Source organism: Passer domesticus, chromosome 9 (genome assembly GCF_036417665.1).
Source record: "Passer domesticus isolate bPasDom1 chromosome 9, bPasDom1.hap1, whole genome shotgun sequence".
Classification (NCBI taxonomy): Eukaryota; Metazoa; Chordata; class Aves; order Passeriformes; family Passeridae; genus Passer; species Passer domesticus.
Genome location: NC_087482.1, coordinates 34,266,369 through 34,284,892, shown reverse-complemented (window position 1 = coordinate 34,284,892; position 18,524 = coordinate 34,266,369). Strand labels below are relative to the sequence as shown.

The 18,524-nt window shown below is 37.4% G+C and overlaps 2 protein-coding genes across 12 annotated transcripts in view; both read left to right on the top strand.

The window, feature by feature from the left end:
• Window positions 1–10,221, top strand: part of DNAH12 (dynein axonemal heavy chain 12) — a 60,370-nt gene extending 50,149 nt beyond the window's left edge. For all 6 annotated transcript variants that reach the window (XM_064432611.1, XM_064432609.1, XM_064432610.1 and 3 more), the window contains 13 exons: window positions 851–995; window positions 1,831–1,981; window positions 2,224–2,477; window positions 3,025–3,165; window positions 3,957–4,094; window positions 4,949–5,182; window positions 5,588–5,773; window positions 6,294–6,397; window positions 7,526–7,730; window positions 7,907–8,044; window positions 8,502–8,593; window positions 8,823–8,890; window positions 9,738–10,221. In XM_064432611.1, coding sequence (XP_064288681.1) covers window positions 851–995; window positions 1,831–1,981; window positions 2,224–2,477; window positions 3,025–3,165; window positions 3,957–4,094; window positions 4,949–5,182; window positions 5,588–5,773; window positions 6,294–6,397; window positions 7,526–7,730; window positions 7,907–8,044; window positions 8,502–8,593; window positions 8,823–8,890; window positions 9,738–9,928 — 2,047 coding nt within the window. In that variant the 3' untranslated portion in view covers window positions 9,929–10,221. The remainder of the gene's footprint in view (window positions 1–850; window positions 996–1,830; window positions 1,982–2,223; window positions 2,478–3,024; window positions 3,166–3,956; window positions 4,095–4,948; window positions 5,183–5,587; window positions 5,774–6,293; window positions 6,398–7,525; window positions 7,731–7,906; window positions 8,045–8,501; window positions 8,594–8,822; window positions 8,891–9,737) is intronic.
• A 205-nt stretch (window positions 10,222–10,426) lies between these two features.
• Window positions 10,427–18,524, top strand: part of ASB14 (ankyrin repeat and SOCS box containing 14) — a 27,195-nt gene continuing 19,097 nt past the window's right edge. For 2 of the 6 annotated variants that reach the window (XR_010368553.1, XR_010368554.1), the window contains exons 1-8: window positions 10,427–11,897; window positions 12,424–12,479; window positions 12,866–12,997; window positions 13,093–13,251; window positions 14,973–15,218; window positions 15,887–16,058; window positions 16,982–17,525; window positions 18,307–18,460. Coding sequence is in view for 4 of the 6 variants with exons in the window: in XM_064432657.1 (XP_064288727.1) it covers window positions 11,770–11,897; window positions 12,424–12,479; window positions 12,866–12,997; window positions 13,093–13,251; window positions 14,973–15,218; window positions 15,887–16,058; window positions 16,982–17,525; window positions 18,307–18,460 (1,591 nt within the window). In the remaining 2 variants the exon portion in view is untranslated. Of the gene's footprint in view, window positions 11,898–12,423; window positions 12,480–12,865; window positions 12,998–13,092; window positions 13,252–14,972; window positions 15,219–15,886; window positions 16,059–16,981; window positions 17,526–18,306; window positions 18,461–18,524 lie in introns of those variants that run through there. The other 4 variants (XM_064432657.1, XM_064432658.1, XM_064432660.1 and 1 more) reach the window with 4 other exon arrangements.

Sequence of the window (18,524 nt, the reverse complement as noted above, 5' to 3'; positions counted from 1 at the left end):
CACTTACTCCAATTAGTCAGATCACTAGTTATAATATTACATAATTAAACGATTTGTTCTAAATTATTTGATGTGTTGCCTGAAGGAACTTTTCTTCTGAAGTGTCTTCATAGTAGAGAAACAATGTTTTAAGGGTTCAGTGAAAGCCAGAGATAGTAGATGTAGCAGAATTCCACTGCAGTTCTGGGGAAGGAGTTTTTCTAGTAAACTCAATTCTCCTGAACTCAGTACAATTTCACCCTGGTTTAAGTAGAATTTAACACTAAATTCTGGAGACAACATGGCTGTACAAGACTTCTATAAATTAGCTGACTGAGTGCAAATATTTGGAGTGTTTTGATCTGAATGCAGTAACACTGCTTTCTTAGAAGTTCTTTGAGGTTGTTTTGTGTTTCAGCCCCTTTGGAGTTTAAGTAGCAATGTGGATGATGATCTGGCCTTCAAAGAATCTGAGAGTTGTCCCATTGCCAAGGACATACTCTGCATGTTGTGTGAAGGAAGATAGGTTTCGTAGTTGAATTTCCTGGTAATTTTCTCCAGTTAAAGTGTGGTGTTTTCCTGAACTAGTGGAGGCAGAAAATTCACCCGGACCTATGAAGGTGCAAGCAGTGCTGGCTGGAAGAACAGACTGAACTTATTGTCATCTTGGAACCTTTCAGGTGGAATCTCTCCTCAGCAGCATGGTGGAAAGAGATTTTTCACCATTCAGCATGGAGAAACTCAACTGTAGGATTATTTTCTGATGTAGATATGAAGTGTCTTAAATGACAATGCAATGTAATTTGCCTTTGATAAACATTAAAAAAAAGACTCCAGGTATTTATAGTACTTGTGGTTTTTTTTTCTCTAGGAGTCATGTCTCTGAAAATATAAGTGAATGGCAAAAAATGTATGATAGCAAAGAGCCTCACAACTTTCCATTGCCAGAAGAGTTTAATAATACATTAACTGAATTACAGAAGATGATAGTTCTTCGGTGCTTAAGACCAGACAAGGTAAAATGATCTGTTATAGAGTGTTTGTAGACTGTGCCATACCTTGTAGCATAGTTTTCCCTGCCTGTTGCAGTAATTAATTTGTTCTTCATCATATTTATTAAGAAAGTAAATGCTGTTCTTATTTTTCAAGTGACCAATACAAACACCTAAAGCATCAGCTGAAATCTTTCTTTCTGATGTGATTTAATTTATCTTTTGGAGGATTCTCATTGCTCTAGCTCATATGAAATATTTTTTCATGCCTAGGCTGTTTCCTGGTGCACTCAACATACTCAAGAACAGGACATAATAGCCTGAAAAAAATACACAGGTTATGTAATACCATGTGCTTTCATGCAAATGATATTTAAGGCAAAAAGAGATAAAATGTGTTGATTTGAATGACCAAGATGAACTTTCAGCAAATTCTGCCTTTGGTGCTCTTACCAAATTGTATTGCATTTTCTTTAGGAACTATCAATGTTAGAATTTAAGGCATATGAAAATTGCACCCTTGAATTAATTAAAAATAATTACATTAATATATCCTAAGGGAGAATGTGCTTGTCCTCTGCTTCAGGAAAAGCAGGTCTTAATATTATTTAATATTATTTATTCAAGGTATGTTATTCTTAATTTTCTAAAAACATTATTATTCTCCTTGTAAGGAAAAAATAAGGAGGGATCTGTCAACAAGAGGTGAAATATTTGCCTTTGGATCACTCTGCAAAACTGGTCTCAAATCTCTGCAAATCAGAGAAGTGTCTGCAGGCTTGGGAATTTGGCATAAAAGACATTGTCAGATCTGCAGTTATGTCTATGCTAATGGTTTGTATTTGCTTTTTTTTACCAGATTGGTCCTGCTATAACAACATTTGTTACTGAAAAACTGGGGAAGAAATTTGTAGAGCCACCACCTTTTGATCTAGCAAAAAGTTACTTAGATTCAACTGCTACAGTCCCTTTAATATTTGTGCTATCTCCAGGAGCAGATCCCATGTCTAGTAAGTATACACAGAAAGTAGGGATCTCAAATTCCCTTCAATACACAGTGAGGATTATTTTCCATTTTCTGCAAGTAGATTTGAGTGCATTGTGTCAGACTGGTAGAATTTTGTGCCCCTTAAAAATGCTAATTTGTATGTACATGTAAACAGAATAGTAATAGAAGTTTTTTATTATTTTTTTTTCTGACATAATTTCTCTTTAATATATGAGTGCTAAAATCTTATGCTTTCTGTTCAAGGCCTTATGAAATTGGCAAATGACAGAGAGATGGTAGGAGATAAGTTTCAGTCCATCTCATTAGGACAAGGACAAGGACCAATAGCTACAAAAATGATTCAAACGGGAATGGAAGAAGGAACATGGGTTTGCTTACAAAATTGTCATTTAGCTGTCTCCTGGATGCCAATGCTGGAGAAAATATGTGAGGAGCTTGACAGTGAAACATGTCACCCAGAATTCAGACTTTGGCTTACAAGTTACCCTTCACCAAAGGTATATGCATGGCCCTACAATCTCTGTTTAGGGAAAGGGAAAGTTGATGGCATTTTTAGGGAATTTTTGTATACCTGAATGAGCTGATAATACAAAACTTCTGTGAAATGCAATGAGCCTTTGAAGAGATAATTTACCCAAGAAAGGACTTTTAAAAAATAATTATAAACATGATAATATAAAGCTTCCTTTGTAATATTTTGATGCTGTGATGTGCAATATTTTGTGTACTACTCAATGAAACTCCAATCTGTCAGCATATATGATTAAGAAGGTATTTTTGCTCTCATATAAATTAAAAAATTAGTCTTGCATTTTATCTGTGAAGTGTTGAATACCAAGAAAACATGTTAATATGCAGATTTGTTATTTACAGCAGAGTCTTACTTTCTTGATGCTTTGGAGAATTTTTTATAAGCTCTTGACCTTTAAAATGTAATTTCTTGCAGACAGTTGTTAATGTAAAAAGCACAGAATAATAGTATATTGTTAATATAGAATCTCTTCCACACTTTCTGAATGCAGTTTTGCTATTTTTTATTTCTAGTTTCCAGTAACCATTCTGCAGAATGGTGTGAAGATGACAAATGAGCCTCCTACTGGTCTCCGGTTAAACCTACTTCAGTCATTTCTTTCTGATCCTATTTCTGATCCTGAATTCTTTGCTGGATGCCCTGGAAAGGAGCTGGTAATGTGCCTGTCTCTTGAGAAGCTTTTGTATTTTGGGGGTTTTTTTATCCACAGATATATTGATTTCTGTCTAGTGAACAATTACAAGATAAAATTTTTACTGTGGTTGTGAATTTAGGTTTTACAGTGATAAAGATAATTAAGAATTACCTCTGCCAGGTAATTTCATATAGCAATATTTTAAATGGTTTCTTAGGCTTTATTAAATCACTTACATGCTACACACATGTAGTACACAATGTACATGGACTCTGAACATTGATTAGACAGGCATGTCTGTTGTTATTGAGATGATCAGCACTGAGGAGACCTTTTCTTGCTACCAGGGACCAAGTTCTGCAGTGCCCATATATCTTATTGGTACCTGGTGAACAACTTAGCTAATCATTACCTGTGAAGGAAGTGAAAAACAGTGGGATCAGAGATATGAGTTATCAACATACATAGCTGTGACTGCACCTAAGGACTTGCTTTAAAAAGGCATTTGTATTTTTTGTTTATCTAATGAACCTTAAAAATAAATATCTGGTGCAATTGGAATTCTTATGAAGTCAGCTGCCCTATACATTAAAGAATGTCATGGTACTTGAGGAACTGGCTAAATGTGCTTGCATATGTGACACTGTGTTGCACTTGTTCCCTGGGCAAAACCCACAAGGTACTTAATGGTGGCCTGGATTTACACCTGGGTGGAGAGTGGTAATCCAAGGATGCTCACTACACAGGTTGCAGTCTACCATGAACTTACAGACTAGTTAATAATGCATTTTTCTTTTGCTTTTCTCAAAGGTATGGGAGAAACTACTCTTTGGAGTTTGTTTCTTCCATGCTCTTGTTCAGGAGAGAAGGAAGTTTGGGCCCCTTGGTTGGAATATACCCTATGGATTTAATGAATCTGACTTGAGAATCAGTATCAGACAGCTGCAGGTAAAATCATTGATTATCTCCTGAACTCTGATCTTGTAAAACACAGCTGGGAGTCACAAGGAGCAGTACACTGAAGTTACCTCAAATGTTTATAGATATTCAGGACTTCAGCTGTAAGGGCAAGGGATATCAATCATAAATAATTTCAAAATTACAAATTACATAAAAAGTTTCGATTCCTACAGACATATGGAATATAATGAATATATATGAGTATCATAAAAGTTAAATTTGTCATGTACAAGAGCTCACTGTTCTTGAGGTAGCACATGTCAATGACAGTCACCTATTAGGGTGGATAGTAGGAGGACATTTTGTTTACATGTATACTGGTAGTTAACAGAACCTCAGACTATTCTCCTTCCCCAAAATGAGATGGTGAATACTACTCGACCTTGAGCCTTTTATAGGCACTCTTCATAAAAGTCAGGAGAATTAAAACTGAATTACAGAAGTTGAGGCTGAAGATTCCACGAAGTTACCAAGAAGTTAATGAATGAGATTGGAGGAAGATTAAAAGATAAATTAAAAGATAAACACATGTTTATTTCTGATTCAGAAAAGTGCCCATCTGAACTGGAGAAACCATCCACTTGTAAATAATTGAAGAATGACTTGGATGAATAGGTAATTTTGATATTCATAAGAGGCTTTTGCTCTTAACTCATCTTGATTTTAAACAATAATTTTTACCTGAAAATACGATTTCAGAATTTGGGTTTCCAGCACCTAGGAAGAAAACTCCATAAACTGCAGCTTACACATGCTATAGCTTCCAGCCTTTTAGTCTGTTGGGTCACACTGTTGTTTAGCAGATACTGCAAGTCTCTAAAGTGCTCTTATTTCTGTTTCAGCTCTTCATCAATGAGTACAGCCATGTTCCCTTTGAAGCTGTCTCTTACCTGACTGGTGAGTGTAACTATGGAGGTCGAGTGACAGATGACTGGGACAGACGTTTGCTGCTGACAATGCTGGATGACTTCTATAACCCAGACATCATCGAAAACCCTCGGTACACTTTTTCTCCCAGTGGCAACTACTATGCTCCACCCAAAGGCACATATGAGGAGTACATTGAGTTTATTAAGGTAAAAAGTAGCAACAAGACTTTGCACTGTTACAATGATGGGCTAAGAAAGCAATCCTGAAAGGCTTAAAGAGGTAGTTTTGCAGCACAATTAATTGTGTGCTCAGGTTCTTGCCAGCATCCTTGTATGATCCTTGCCACGATTTCAAATGTTTTGGAGAGGGAATCAGTAAGTAGATAGGGGGATGTGTAATATAGATAATGGAGAATTCTTTGGAAATTCCTTTCTGTGGGTGAGGTGGTGGCTCTATCACCAGTAATTCTGTCTGCAAGTACCTGCCACTAAGGGCCTTACTCACCTGCAGTTTAGTCAGTGGTAGTTTTTCACTTGACTTCTTAAAGAAACTTAGGATAAGATTCCTCCTGCTTTATGTCACCAAGACATTTTTTTTTTATTTTGTCCTAGAATCTTCCCTTTACTCAGCACCCAGAGGTGTTTGGCTTGCATGAAAATGTGGATATTGCAAAAGATCTTCAGCAAACTAAGACCCTCTTTGAATCTTTGATTTTAACACAAGGAGGAGGTTCTCAGGGAACTTCTGGGGGTGGTGACAGCACTCTTTATGCAATTGCAGATGATATTCTTAGCAAGGTACTGTACTATACTAATTACTTCAATTTATCTTTTTACAAAGCAGAAATTCCTTAACTAGAATCTTCAGTGTAAAGTAGATTTCATGTTGAAAGAAAAGCATTTTGAAAGGAACTTAGTGCAATGTGAAAGTAAGAACTTGTGTGGCTGTAACAGACCACAGCTATATTTCAGTTGAAAGAAATTTTATTAGATTTATTAAATAGGCAGAAGACAGTAGAAAGAGAGAAAGCAGAACAAAGAGAACTTGAAAGAACAGTTGATTCATTCACATGAACAAATTTAAAAGTAATAAATAGAAACATACTAATAAATTTTCATTATATTAAAAATTCCAGGTTTGGAACATTAAAATCCAACAAATTTTTATTTAGATTGAACTACTGAATCCTGTATTGCTAAGATACTAATCAGAAAGTTTAGTGGTTTCTGTTGCTCTGCAAATTTTCACATTTGCACACCTTTACTGGAAAATCATAATGATATATGGAATGATTTCCAAATGTGTTGTCATTTACAGCTTCCAAAGGATTTTGACATTGAAAGTTGCCTAACAAAATATCCTGTGAGATATGAAGAAAGTATGAACACTGTGCTGGTGCAAGAAATGGAAAGATTTAACCAGTAAGAATGTTCTATTTTATGAAATTTACCAGAAATCATTCCTTTAGCAGAAAAATATTTCTTGCAAATCATATTCTGTAAGCCCTGTTAAGTGTGAAATATCTTTTTTTGTTCTAATTGCCTGCAGTGATACCTGCAGTCCAAACACCCTTGCTCCTTGTGGAGAGTCAGAGTGTAGGATAGATGTCAGGAAAAATAATAGGCAAGATGTCAGGCAAAATTAACTGAAAGAGAAAAGAAGGGAATATGAGAAAGTACTGAGAAAAGAGAATTCAAACAATATATAGATATATTTTTTTAACTTCACTTTCTCTTTCACCATCATTACCTTAATTTTATTTTGTTTTCCTCATATTTCTGACCTGTTTCTAAAGGAATTAGAAATTCTGGATGCACAGTTATAGTTTATGAAACTATATCTGGATGCACAGTTATAGTTTATGAAATGTTTTCTGTAATGGAGATATTTTATTTCTTAATTTTCTCTTGTGCTTCTGTTTGAATTTTTCCCCCTTTTTCCAATGCTTTTTTTCCCCTATGCCTAATTTTCACAGTTATTCTTCTAAAACTACAAACCTAGAATTGAATTTATTTTTCTCCTTGGGTCCTCAATCTTTTTTTTTGACATTGTTTCCTAATTTTCTTTTTTATCTTCACCTGCCTGTCCATTCCTTCTTTCTGGTTTTTCTCTGTCTTCCTTCTTTTCTATTTTTCTCTTCATGTCTCCTGCTTAATATTCTCCCAAATGCTCTCTGGCCTTAGTCTCCAAGTTATCCTTATTGCACACCCTCTTCTTTTGAAATCTAAACCTTTTTCCTTCGTCTATAATATAGTGGATACATTTGGAGTTTCAAATTTATCCTCTTGCAAAAAAAATCAGGATATTGGACATAACAAAAGAATTTATTACTGTTCCTTGTCTTAAATAAATCTGCACTAATGCACAAATCCGTGACTTTACTGACATGGCTTATTGTGCAGATATCTATATAGATATATAGATTTAAAAAGCTATAAATGTTCTAGAGATGCCTCCATAATCCACTTATTTTACTTTTTTTCCAATGACATAGTCATGTTTAATATATCATACAGAATGTGAGAAAATTGTTTATTTTTTAATTCTAGTTTAATCCGAACTATTCGCATTACACTCATTAACCTGAAGAAAGCCATTAAAGGACTGGTTGTTATGGATGCTGACCTGGAGGCTCTGTCTGGCAGTCTCCTTATTGGAAAAGTTCCTGAGAAGTGGGCACAGCATTCATACCCAAGTCTAAAACCATTAGGGAGCTACATTGTTGATTTGCTAGCAAGGCTGAAGTTTTTACAGGTAATGTACAAGTGGCAGTGCTGCCAATTGTTCAATCTACTTTTCCATATAATTTGCCTTTATTAGGAAAGGTGTGATAGGCTTTGTTTAGATTTTCTGAGTACAATTATGTAGAAAATAGTCAAAGAGTATGGGATTCTCTGTGGTTGTTCAATGTATTGCTTTCCTCTCTCCAGGATTGGTATGAATTAGGGAAGCCTGCTGTGTTTTGGCTATCAGGATTCTATTTTACTCAAGCTTTCCTAACTGGAGCCATGCAAAACTATGCCAGGAAGCACAAGATTCCTATTGACCTTCTAGGATATGAATTTGAGGTATGGATAAACAAGAAATTAATATTTTATTATTTTGAGTCCTGATGTTGTGGTAAGATGTAGTAAATTAATCCTAACTGGAAGGCTCATTTTGCAACTGACTGCAGTCTGAAGATGTATATTTGGTCAGACTGGCAGGCTAAATAACCTCTGTAGAAGAGGTATTCTCAAAGTGGTTAAAAGCAATTCTATCACTGGACCCAGAACTCCACTCAAGAAAACTGCCTATCCAGTATATATTTTTCTGTGTGATTTCTGTGTCATTTTGTAACCTACAAGAAAGGTAATTAACAAACCCAGACAAGTCTGCTGTCTCTACAGATATATATAAAAGTAGCATTGAATAGGAGGGGTTACTATATTATTTTCAGTTTGGTTTGGTCTAAAAACTGGCATAATAGCTCAAAAAGCAGAAAGCTGTGAGAGTTTAATGACTTGGAACACTTATTTTCTGCAGGTTATTCCTCAGGACACTGCTGATACTGCACCAGAGGACGGTGTTTACATCCACGGATTATTTTTAGATGGAGCTCGCTGGGACAGGACCAAGTCAGTAGCCAAATGTTTTACTCTGGTTCTGGAAAGCTTTTTTCAGGGCTCAAGCAAGACTGGTTTAAATAATTTAAGTGATACTTTCATATTATTGATATAATACACCAAATTAAGTACCTTTCATGCATGGAAAATGGGGAAATAAACAAAGTAACAACCAAAAAACACACACCCCCCCCAAACCCCTCAAGCCACAAACAATTACTTTATTGCTGTCTCTCTCCAGGGGAATGCTAACTGAGCAGTATCCCAAGGTGCTCTTTGATGCCATGCCAATCATTTGGATAAAGCCAAGTGAGTATGATTTCTCTGATATGTGAGATATTCAATGAGAAATTGAAACAGTGGTTTCCTTTTTTACTGAAGATTACTGAGGAGAACTTTTCACAGATTTACAGAAACTGAGTGGTTTGTCTCATATGATTTAGCAGGGTTTGCTCAGGTTGTTTTTAGCTCTGTGATAGCTGTCTTTCCTACTAGTAAGGTAATTTTCACAACTCTTGTTTTCTTTGGTGGAGAGGAATACGTCCCTGTTTTTATTTATGCACAAAAACAGGACTTACTACTGCAACTTCTGCAACTTAAGTGTTAGCAAATAGGCAGTATTAAAATTTGCCACTTTCTCTGCTTGTGCTTTCTCTTGAGGTTGGATGAATTTATTCAGACCTGTACAACTTTATGCTTTGCACAAGTTCCATGCAAGCAGTCTGGGCATACAAAGTGTTCCTGCAGAGTTCTGTCCTTGGTTCTCAGATGACTTGAATTGCAGTTAGGTTCTCTGGCAACTAGACAAGAATTCTTGTAGAGCTGTGAAAAACTCATGTATAAGCTATGTATTAACTAGGTAACTATTCAGATTTTAATGTGTCTTTGAGTATTACAAAGCTGGTAGAAACACAGGAGAGCATCAAGTCCTGAAAATACATTTTAGCTAAATTAGTTGGGTTTAAGAACAAAACAAACCACTTAAGAAAACACAAGAAGAAAAAGCCAGATAATTTTATTCTGTTGCTCACAAAACAATTTTGCATTTTTATTGCCCTTTAAAGATGTTACTGTAAATACTTAACATTTGCATGTAGATTATGCTCCTCCCAATAGATCTACTGAACGTAATGCATTATTTTTGGTTTTTTTGAAGATGTAAAGTCAGACATAAAGAAGTCCAATGCCTATGTTTGCCCACTGTACAAGACGAGCGAGCGCAAAGGGGTCCTGTCCACAACTGGGCACTCCACGAACTTCGTCATCGCGCTGAGGCTCAACACGGACCAGCCCGTGCAGCACTGGATCAAGAGAGGGGTGGCCCTGCTGTGCCAGCTGGATGACTGATGGCACAGTCACAGCCAGCCTGCACAACCCTCTGCTCTCTGCTGGCTTACAGCGCAGGTGGAACTTAGTGTGGGAAAGAACCATCTGGAGGTTGTATTGTGAGAGGGCGTACAAATACTTTCTGGCCCTCAAGCTTTTGTATTATGAATTTTTATTATTATGATGATGATGACCGTCTTTACAATCTGTAAACAATACAACTAGGATTTTAGCCCTTGGTGATATTATTAAAATGTGAACATCTCTTTTGTGCATTAGTTGAATATCACAAAATATATTTTCATGGAAAATGAGAGTAGTCTGCACTTTCTGAGACAAATATTTTAGGTAATAAACTTGATTCTGCACTTTTTTTTCCTTTAAAAATAATTAAAAAGCATTATTCAAGCATTCTTTCTATGCCTCATCTAGCAAAGAATTGTTTCCACCTTGCATTCAGATACAGCCATCATCTCTTCTGTGTATGGATCCCTCCAAAAATACAGTAGGAATAACTGAGCACATAAAGGTCTTGCTCCATTCTACCATCACTATTACAACTGGGCATCTGTGTCCCTGCTTATTGGGTGTTGAGCCAGTGGAAGTCTGTCTTTCTGAAACTGCTTTTCCCTTTAAAAATTCTATTTCTCAATTGCTTTTTTATTTATATTAATATGAATTATGATTAAACAGTGAGGAACATGTAATTTCTTTTTTTTTTTAATTCAGAAAAAAAAAGAAGTGGTTTTGCTTGATTAATTGCTTGGTTTTGTTTTATTGTTTCAAGGGGTTTTTTTCTGCTGTCTCACTCTTAAGCAAGCTCCTAAGACCACCTTTAGTTTGCTCTTCTAGGACAGCACTAAAGAATTTTCTTTTTACAGTGTAACACTTTCTGCTATAGGTCTGAAGTTCCAAAACTCAAAAGTATTTTTACAAGGAAACTGGACTTTTAATTCCTTCTTTTGTTGGCACCTCTTACCAGGTCAGATTATTAAACATAACTGACGTGTGTGAAAGAAACGTGGAGAAAGTCCCAGAGTATCTTATGATAGGGTATTTATAGTGAGCTATTCATGGACATGGGCTCTGCAGAGATTGTTTACAATCCTGAAAATGTCACTTTCAACTCAATAATCGCTTCTTCAAAGGCAGAGATTTTCCCTCTTTCAGAAGGTGAGGAAACACAGTATATTTTCTCAATTCATAGGAAAATTAGTAGTATGTTTAGGAAAAAAAGTAGTTTATGTACTCATTGAGCCACAGTAAAATCAATTACTAACAGTTTCTTGCTGTATATGTGTTAATATATTTTTCTTTTTTGCTATATGTGCAAGGCCTTACAATCACACATTAGGTGGACCAGGTAACAAATTAAATTATACAGATTTGCTATGAATTGCTGCTGTCAAACTTTAAGATATTTCTAGAATTAGTCCAAGCTTTGTAGTTGGCTTGTTGACAACTTCCTTAAATTTCCTGTACTCATTCATTTTGCCAAGTTGTTTATTAGCTTTCAATTTTATTTATTTATTTTATTTTACCTTGCCCTGTAGTTTTGTTTTGTTTTGTTTTTTCAGGCCAGCTCTCTTGAAAGACAGAAGTGGAAATTTTGATAAGGTAAAACACAAGAGAGGTTTGAGCCTAACAGAGCAGCTGAGATCTTGAATCTGCCAAGAACAGCGTGACTGCTTAATCATATAACAGTGTAGTCATTTATTTTAAACTGTGTTTCATTTCTCTTGATCCTGACACGGTGTTTGCTGTTTCTATTGTTCCAGATCTAACCTGAAGATTTAATATCTGCCTCTAGTTAAAAAAGCAGTGTTTCCCTACAGAAGTGATTCATGTGGTGCTGATTTGCCATGAATAATTCTGTGTATATGGTTGATGGTGATTCTGATGAGGAAATCTCTACCCAGAGAGCTATTCAGGAAAGCTTACAAGATAGGCATAAATTTGAAACAAGTGGCAGTGCAACAGAGATTGAAAGGTAATAAGTTATTTTTTCTATTTTGGGTGTTTTCTTGGCATTACTGTAAACATTTAGTAGACTTTATTTTTCTTTTTTAACTTCCTAAGTTGTCTTGTGCTGACCTTGTCCCAGGGATACTGGAAAGCACTGGTAGCTCACTTGTTCTGAGTTCTCCCTGAAAAAGTGTACCTGTTTCTTGGAAAACATGAAACACATGAAACTTTCAGGTGATGTTTTACATCAGTATGTTAATGAGTATAAGGCTTTGTGAAGAAGATAAGTAAGTGATGTAGAAGTAGATTGATATGGGAACTGCCCCTCTTTATGCATTTAATTGTTGACCTTTGTGTGAAAATATCAGTATTTACAGTGTCAGGGAAAGACCAACAAAAATAGTGTTTCAATGTGTTAAGACCTCACAAAACCAATGTAACTTAGAAAAACCTAACTTGTCTAAATTGGAGTATTTGAAGTAAGGTATAATCATATCCTTAGCTTCACATGAATTTCTATTTCTCATTTTATTCTTGTTCTGTTTGTGCAGTTTCCAGTATACTGCAAGTAAAGAACATGGGCAGATCATTGCAGCGATTCGGACAGTTAAGTACAAATACACCACACCAAGGCTACCCCCTGGGAATGGCTGGGCAGTGCCTACACTTTGGGGGTTTGATCACCTGATTTAAGTGCAGCTTTCCTTGATATAGTCTTGGGAGAAGTAAGGAAACTAAAAACAAGACATCCAAAAGCTAGTTTATTAGATAGTGACATTTTATTAGATAGGATGATGGAAGTGGGATGGGCTCAAGTGTTGCCCCTTTCAAAAATTCCAGTGCTTCATCTCCTAAAATTAGAGGAAAACTCCAGGCCTTTCTTTCATAATGAGGAAGACACAATGGTGGGATAAATGGCACTCAATGCCTTCGTTGCCTGAATTTTGTCTTATGATGTGTAATGGGATATGTATCTATGCTAAAATATCACAGGCCAAGAGGAGGCCTTGAAGAAGCTGGTGAGGCACAGTTCTGCTGTTGAAGAAGCAGATCAGCAAGGCTGGCTTCCTGTGCATGAAGCTGCAGCACAGCTAAATAAGAACATCCTTGAAATAACTTTAAAAGGTACAAAGTCCTTCTAGTTTTCCACCAAAAAGTTTTCAAAGTAAAGTTTGATGAATCATCCAACTTCACATGTGTTCTGCTTTTCTGTATTTCAGCCTCCCGTGACATTACGTGGGAACAGTCCACTCTAAAAGGGGAAACACCTCTCTTGGTGGCAGTAAGGAATTGTTTTGTGGACAATGTCCACTTTCTCCTGCTCAATGGCTGCAATCCCAATGTTAAAAATGAAGAGGGAGATTCTCCTTTAGTTATAGGTGAATACCATTTTTAGGGGTGGAGAGGTGAGGGAATGAGGTGAGGATACAGTTATACATTTTAGGTTTTAAGGTGACATATTTGACTTCAATGCCTAAAATATTTTGCTATAAGGAGAAAAAAAAATGTTAACCTCAGCATTGAATAGGTCTGTCCCTGTCTGTTTTTCTCAGATGACAAATAGCTTTCTCCATGAAGTGTAGAGTGCCATCCTCTATTTTCCTTGGCATCATTTCTGCAATGGTGCCACTTCTGCTTCTTCATGCTATTAGTGCCTTTCATGTCTGCAGGCATAGAACATTCATGTTCTCTGCCCATATGGTATCTCCTTCATTGCATCAGCCTTTTTTTCCTCAAAAACCCATTATAATTGGTTTTAATTATCCAAAATTATAGCAAACCAGACTGATTTATCTGCAGTATGTAGGGTGCAAAGCAGTGTTTGTCTACATTTAGACATTGCCAGTATTAGTCCAAGGATGACCAGTGAAGAAGACAGGCTGACATTCTCAGTTCACTTCTCTTTCATATTTTGTAATTTAAGAATAAGGTCCCATACCTAGTCCTAGTATAGTCTCATACCCACATTCTTTGTGTGAATACCACTTTAATTTGATCATGCACAAGGATTGTAATTCATGATTTCTAAAGAACTATATTTTGCCAAAATGTTTTTCAAAAGAATTCTGTGCTCATGTCCTTTGCTTCCCTCAGTCTGGGCTATGATGCCTTCATTCTCACTGAATCCTACCCAAAAAAAGCAAAGTGTCTTCTCATTAGATAATTCTAAAGGAGCAGTCTTAAGTTTCTTAAGTTTCTTTCCATACCTTTTTCTGTATTGGAGAGGTGGTTTCTTTTTCAGAACTATTGTTAAAGGAAGAGAAAAAGGCCTACCAATCGTGTAGGACCCTCAGCCCATCCTTGTAAAATGGCTGCAGTTTAAAGTCAGGGCCATCTGCTTTAAAAAAATGTACAGAGTCCTAGATACTTTTGAAGTGCATGGCATTAAAATGCACCATCCCCCAAGAAGGGGATGCACGGGATTTATCTAAAGCAGCCATGTAGGTTGCAGATAATGGGACATGAGTTTCTGTCACAGAATGCTGTCACTGGTGTTCGAGCAGTTGTGCACATGAGGCTGCTCAGCTCAGTCTGTCCTGCTGAAGGACACTCGCTATCCTGCACAGCCTGGGAGATCAAAGAGAGAAGGAGGGAAGGGTGTTGCCTAATCATTCCATCCACTGGAGCTGCAAATTTCTCTTTTAAGATCCTCCCTGACTTCAGAGTTCAGGCTTATTAAACTAAGAAGGCATATGAAAGAGCCATTATAAGCTTTGTTTCATATTGTGGTAACTGCTGGTGGAGATCAGACAGAGCTCTGGTGGCAGCTTCTGAGCACCAGGGCCCTGGGTGTGGTCTCCATCTAGTGGCAAGGAAAGCTGTGTTCTGTTCCATTACCAAATGCAACAGAGAGAAAAAAATCTACAGGAAGAAAGAGAGATTACCAAGAAAGGATTCCTTGCATTACTTAGTGCTGTCCTGGAAGCAAAGAACAGTCTTGTTGATGAGTTAAACCTTTCAATGTAGGGTGGCATTTCTCATTGCATTAATAGCACTGCCAGGAACAGTGAGCACTCACATAACAGCAGCCACAGTGCACAGACCAGCACTGAATAACAATCCTGATGCTTTGTCTGATGCTTTCCTTGCTGTCCTACAGCAATTAAACTTGATTCCTATGACATTGCCTCCTTGCTGCTGCGATCTGGTGCCAGAGTGAATTTGCGCTGTGTCCATGAGAGAACTGCTCTGCACGAGGCAGCCAGACTGGGCAGGAAGGATCTGGTTCAGCTGCTCCTGGAGTCTGGGGCAGATCCTGACCCCCGCAGTGGATATGGGCTCACACCTCTAGCACTGGCTGCACAGATGGGACATACAGAAATTATGGAGCTCTTACTGCAAAAAGGTGAGGCTTTATTATATAGGACCTTATAGGAAGAGAAAGCTTCAGCTATGCCTTCATAAACAGCAGCAGAAGTAGCTCACCTTACTAGAGAAAATTAAATGTCATCTGCACTGAGGGTTGTTGTGATGTAGTGAAGGCCTCATAAATACCAAATTGTATAATATTAAAATAATATATTAATATTTTAGTGAGTACTTATAATTGTTTTTTTAAGTGCTCTATTATTTTCTCACATAGACAAATCACCCTAGGACACACTTGACAAGATATTTATTGTGGGGAATTTTACATGAAGGCTCAGCAACATTGGAACTGGATTGCATGAACTCTTGGATACAGTTACACCTGTCTGTTCTTTGTAAAGTAAAATAATTGAAATGCATTATTTGTAAACCAAAAGCAATTGTTTTGATGAATAAGAACCAAACATTTTGCTGGTGCAGTTCTAGGAACAATTCTTACTGTGTTCAAAGCAATTTGGACCTTCTTATTCCAAGGATTACATGAACACATCTAAAATCAAGGATCCGATATGAAGATTTATGCCCACAGTGGTTTGTTTAGTGGAGAATAGAATTCAAAATACCATATCACTGGGGGTTGGAGATGTTAATTGCAGATGAATATTAACAGTGACTACTGTGAAAATCCTTGCTGCTTCTCCCCAGGTGCAGATGTTCTTTCACAGGCAATGGACTGTGCTTCTATATTGTTTGAAGCAGCAGGAGGAGGAAATCCAGACTCTGTGAGTCTTTTACTAGAATATGGGGCTGATGCCAATGTACCAAAGCACTCGGGTCATTTGCCAATCCACAGAGCTGCATATAGAGGACACTTTCTGTGAGTTAATATACTTAAAAATCAAATAATAGTGACACCAGAAATATTAATTTACTAATTTTACCTTATTCAAAGCAGACAGAAAATCTGTAGCTTTGTATGAGGAATTTTTTTTGACTGTGTAAATATGTCTGTTCTGTGTCTGATTGTAAGAGACTAGTTAGGATAAAATCTTCATGATTTTGGGATGCACATCTTAATCCCTCTGGTATTTCCCCATTTGTCACAAGTAGTAAAACTGTCCAGTCTGATGCTGAGGTTCTTGGAACATTGTCACTCTCTTTGGGTCAATGTCTCATCTCCACCCCATCAGAGAAATGTGAATGGTGAATATACTAAATAGACAAATAGAGAGTAAAGGTTATCCCTATTTTAAAGAGAGTAAGACTACTGCAAGACATTTATGCTGAAATCATAACTAACAAATGAGAAAAAGGCACCTGAGTATTCTTCATTTCTGTATTAATATTTTCTGTATATTATTATATATTATTATATTGTTATATTTAAACTTTGATGTATATATTACATTATAAATTGTATTCATGTTATAATACATATTCTATTAATTCCCTAATCCCTATAGGTTAAGCAATAACACTGTGTTTTCAACATTCACGGAAAATTTATATTGAAAAGGAATCTTTCATTCCTATAGCAAGGAATGGGTTGTTCATGAATAATAGTATAATAAAAGAGTATTTTGTGTGTAGTAGATGTAAAGTCAGTATCCATTGCTGGCTAACAATTCTATTGTTAGCAATTCAAGTCAATGCATGCCATGGTACTGATTTGGTATATTAAGACTATTCTAACAGTCATGATGAATTCTGAAGCCCAACAACACAGAGAAATTCAAAGATGAATTAGGTGGAAAAAAAAAAGTTTAAGATTCTGAGATGCTTCTGGTTTTAATTTTTCAGAGCTCTAAAATATTTAGTTCCAGTGACTGATTTTTCTGCCATTAAAGAAAGTGGGATAAGCCCAGTTCACTCAGCAGCAGCAGGAGCACATCCCCAGTGCCTTGAGTTTCTCCTGCAGTCGGGTTTTGACGCCAATTTTATGCTGGCTCAGAGAGTTCGCAAGGGCTACGACGACCACCGCAAATCAGCGCTGTACTTCGCAGTTTCCAACGGGGATATCTGCTCAACGCAGCTGCTGCTCAACGCCGGAGCCCTGACAAACCAAGACCCCATCAACTGCCTCCAAATAGCCTTGAGAATGGGCAACTACGAGTTAATGAACCTGCTGCTCCGCCACGGGGCCAACGTCAACTACTTCTGCCGCGTGAACACCACGCACTTCCCCTCAGCCCTGCAGTACGCCCTCAAGGATGAGGTGATGCTGAGGATGCTGCTGAACTACGGCTACGACGTGCACCGCTGCTTCGACTGCCCGCGGGGCAGCGGCGAGCACGCCCAGTACGTGACGGACGGCTGGACCTCCACCGTCATCAAAGACACCATGGTGAGTGGCACACGGCTGCCAGAGCTGTCCTACCGCCTGTGGCCCTCCCAAAACTAAACGGAAAGGGGCTCAATGCACCGTCAGAAAAAGAAGTTTTGAAGACAGTTTACACATAGAGAGGAATAGTTTAATATTAACAAGATGTTGTTATTCATGACCGTAAATGTTGTAAACAGTAATTTTGAATTATGAAAACATAGCTGATGATATGCTAATGATCAGTAAGGAACTGGCTCTCCAGGGCAGTGTTGTCCATGCTGTGAAAGCAGAGAGTTGCAGGCTGGCTCTCTGCATTGTCCTGCACCAGAACACCAAGACTGGAAGTGTGTTGAAAGGACCCCTGGAGCTGGTGGGATGAGCACTGAGCAGAAATTAGCAAACCTAAAGAGCTTCCTGGAGACACTCATCAGTGTCATTGTTTCACAGTTTGTAAAGTCCATTTGAACCTGATAAACCCTTCTTTAACCGAAAGATAAGGGGATAACGCATGCACTGGGCTGGTGGATCCTCCTGTTAAGCACCTGGGACACAAGTCTAAATTCCACTGGAGTGGTAGCACTTCTTTTTAAGCACCAAGTCCCCAAATATACTGCTGCTTAAGTTTATTTTTGGATCCAGTACAAAATAACCATCTCTCAGATTTTTGGATTCTACTAGTAAAGCTTAGGCAACCTGTGGCAACCTCTAAAACTCTGCTCAAATAACTGTTCTTGTCCTCAGAGACAGAAGTCATTTACTGCAGTATCAATTATTACCCTATTAAATGTTTCATTCCTATCAGTTCTGTGAAGTGATAACCTTGTCCTGGCTGAAGCACGTGTCTGGGAAAGTAGTGCGAGTCATGTTAGATTACGTTGATCATGTTAAGATTTGCTGGAAGCTCGAAGCAGTTCTCAAAGAACAGGAACTCTGGCCAGACATCCATTTCATTTTAAGTAAGTATCTGCTTATGTTTTTAATGAAAACAAGCTGGTTTGGCACTGGGGCCTTTTGGCTTGG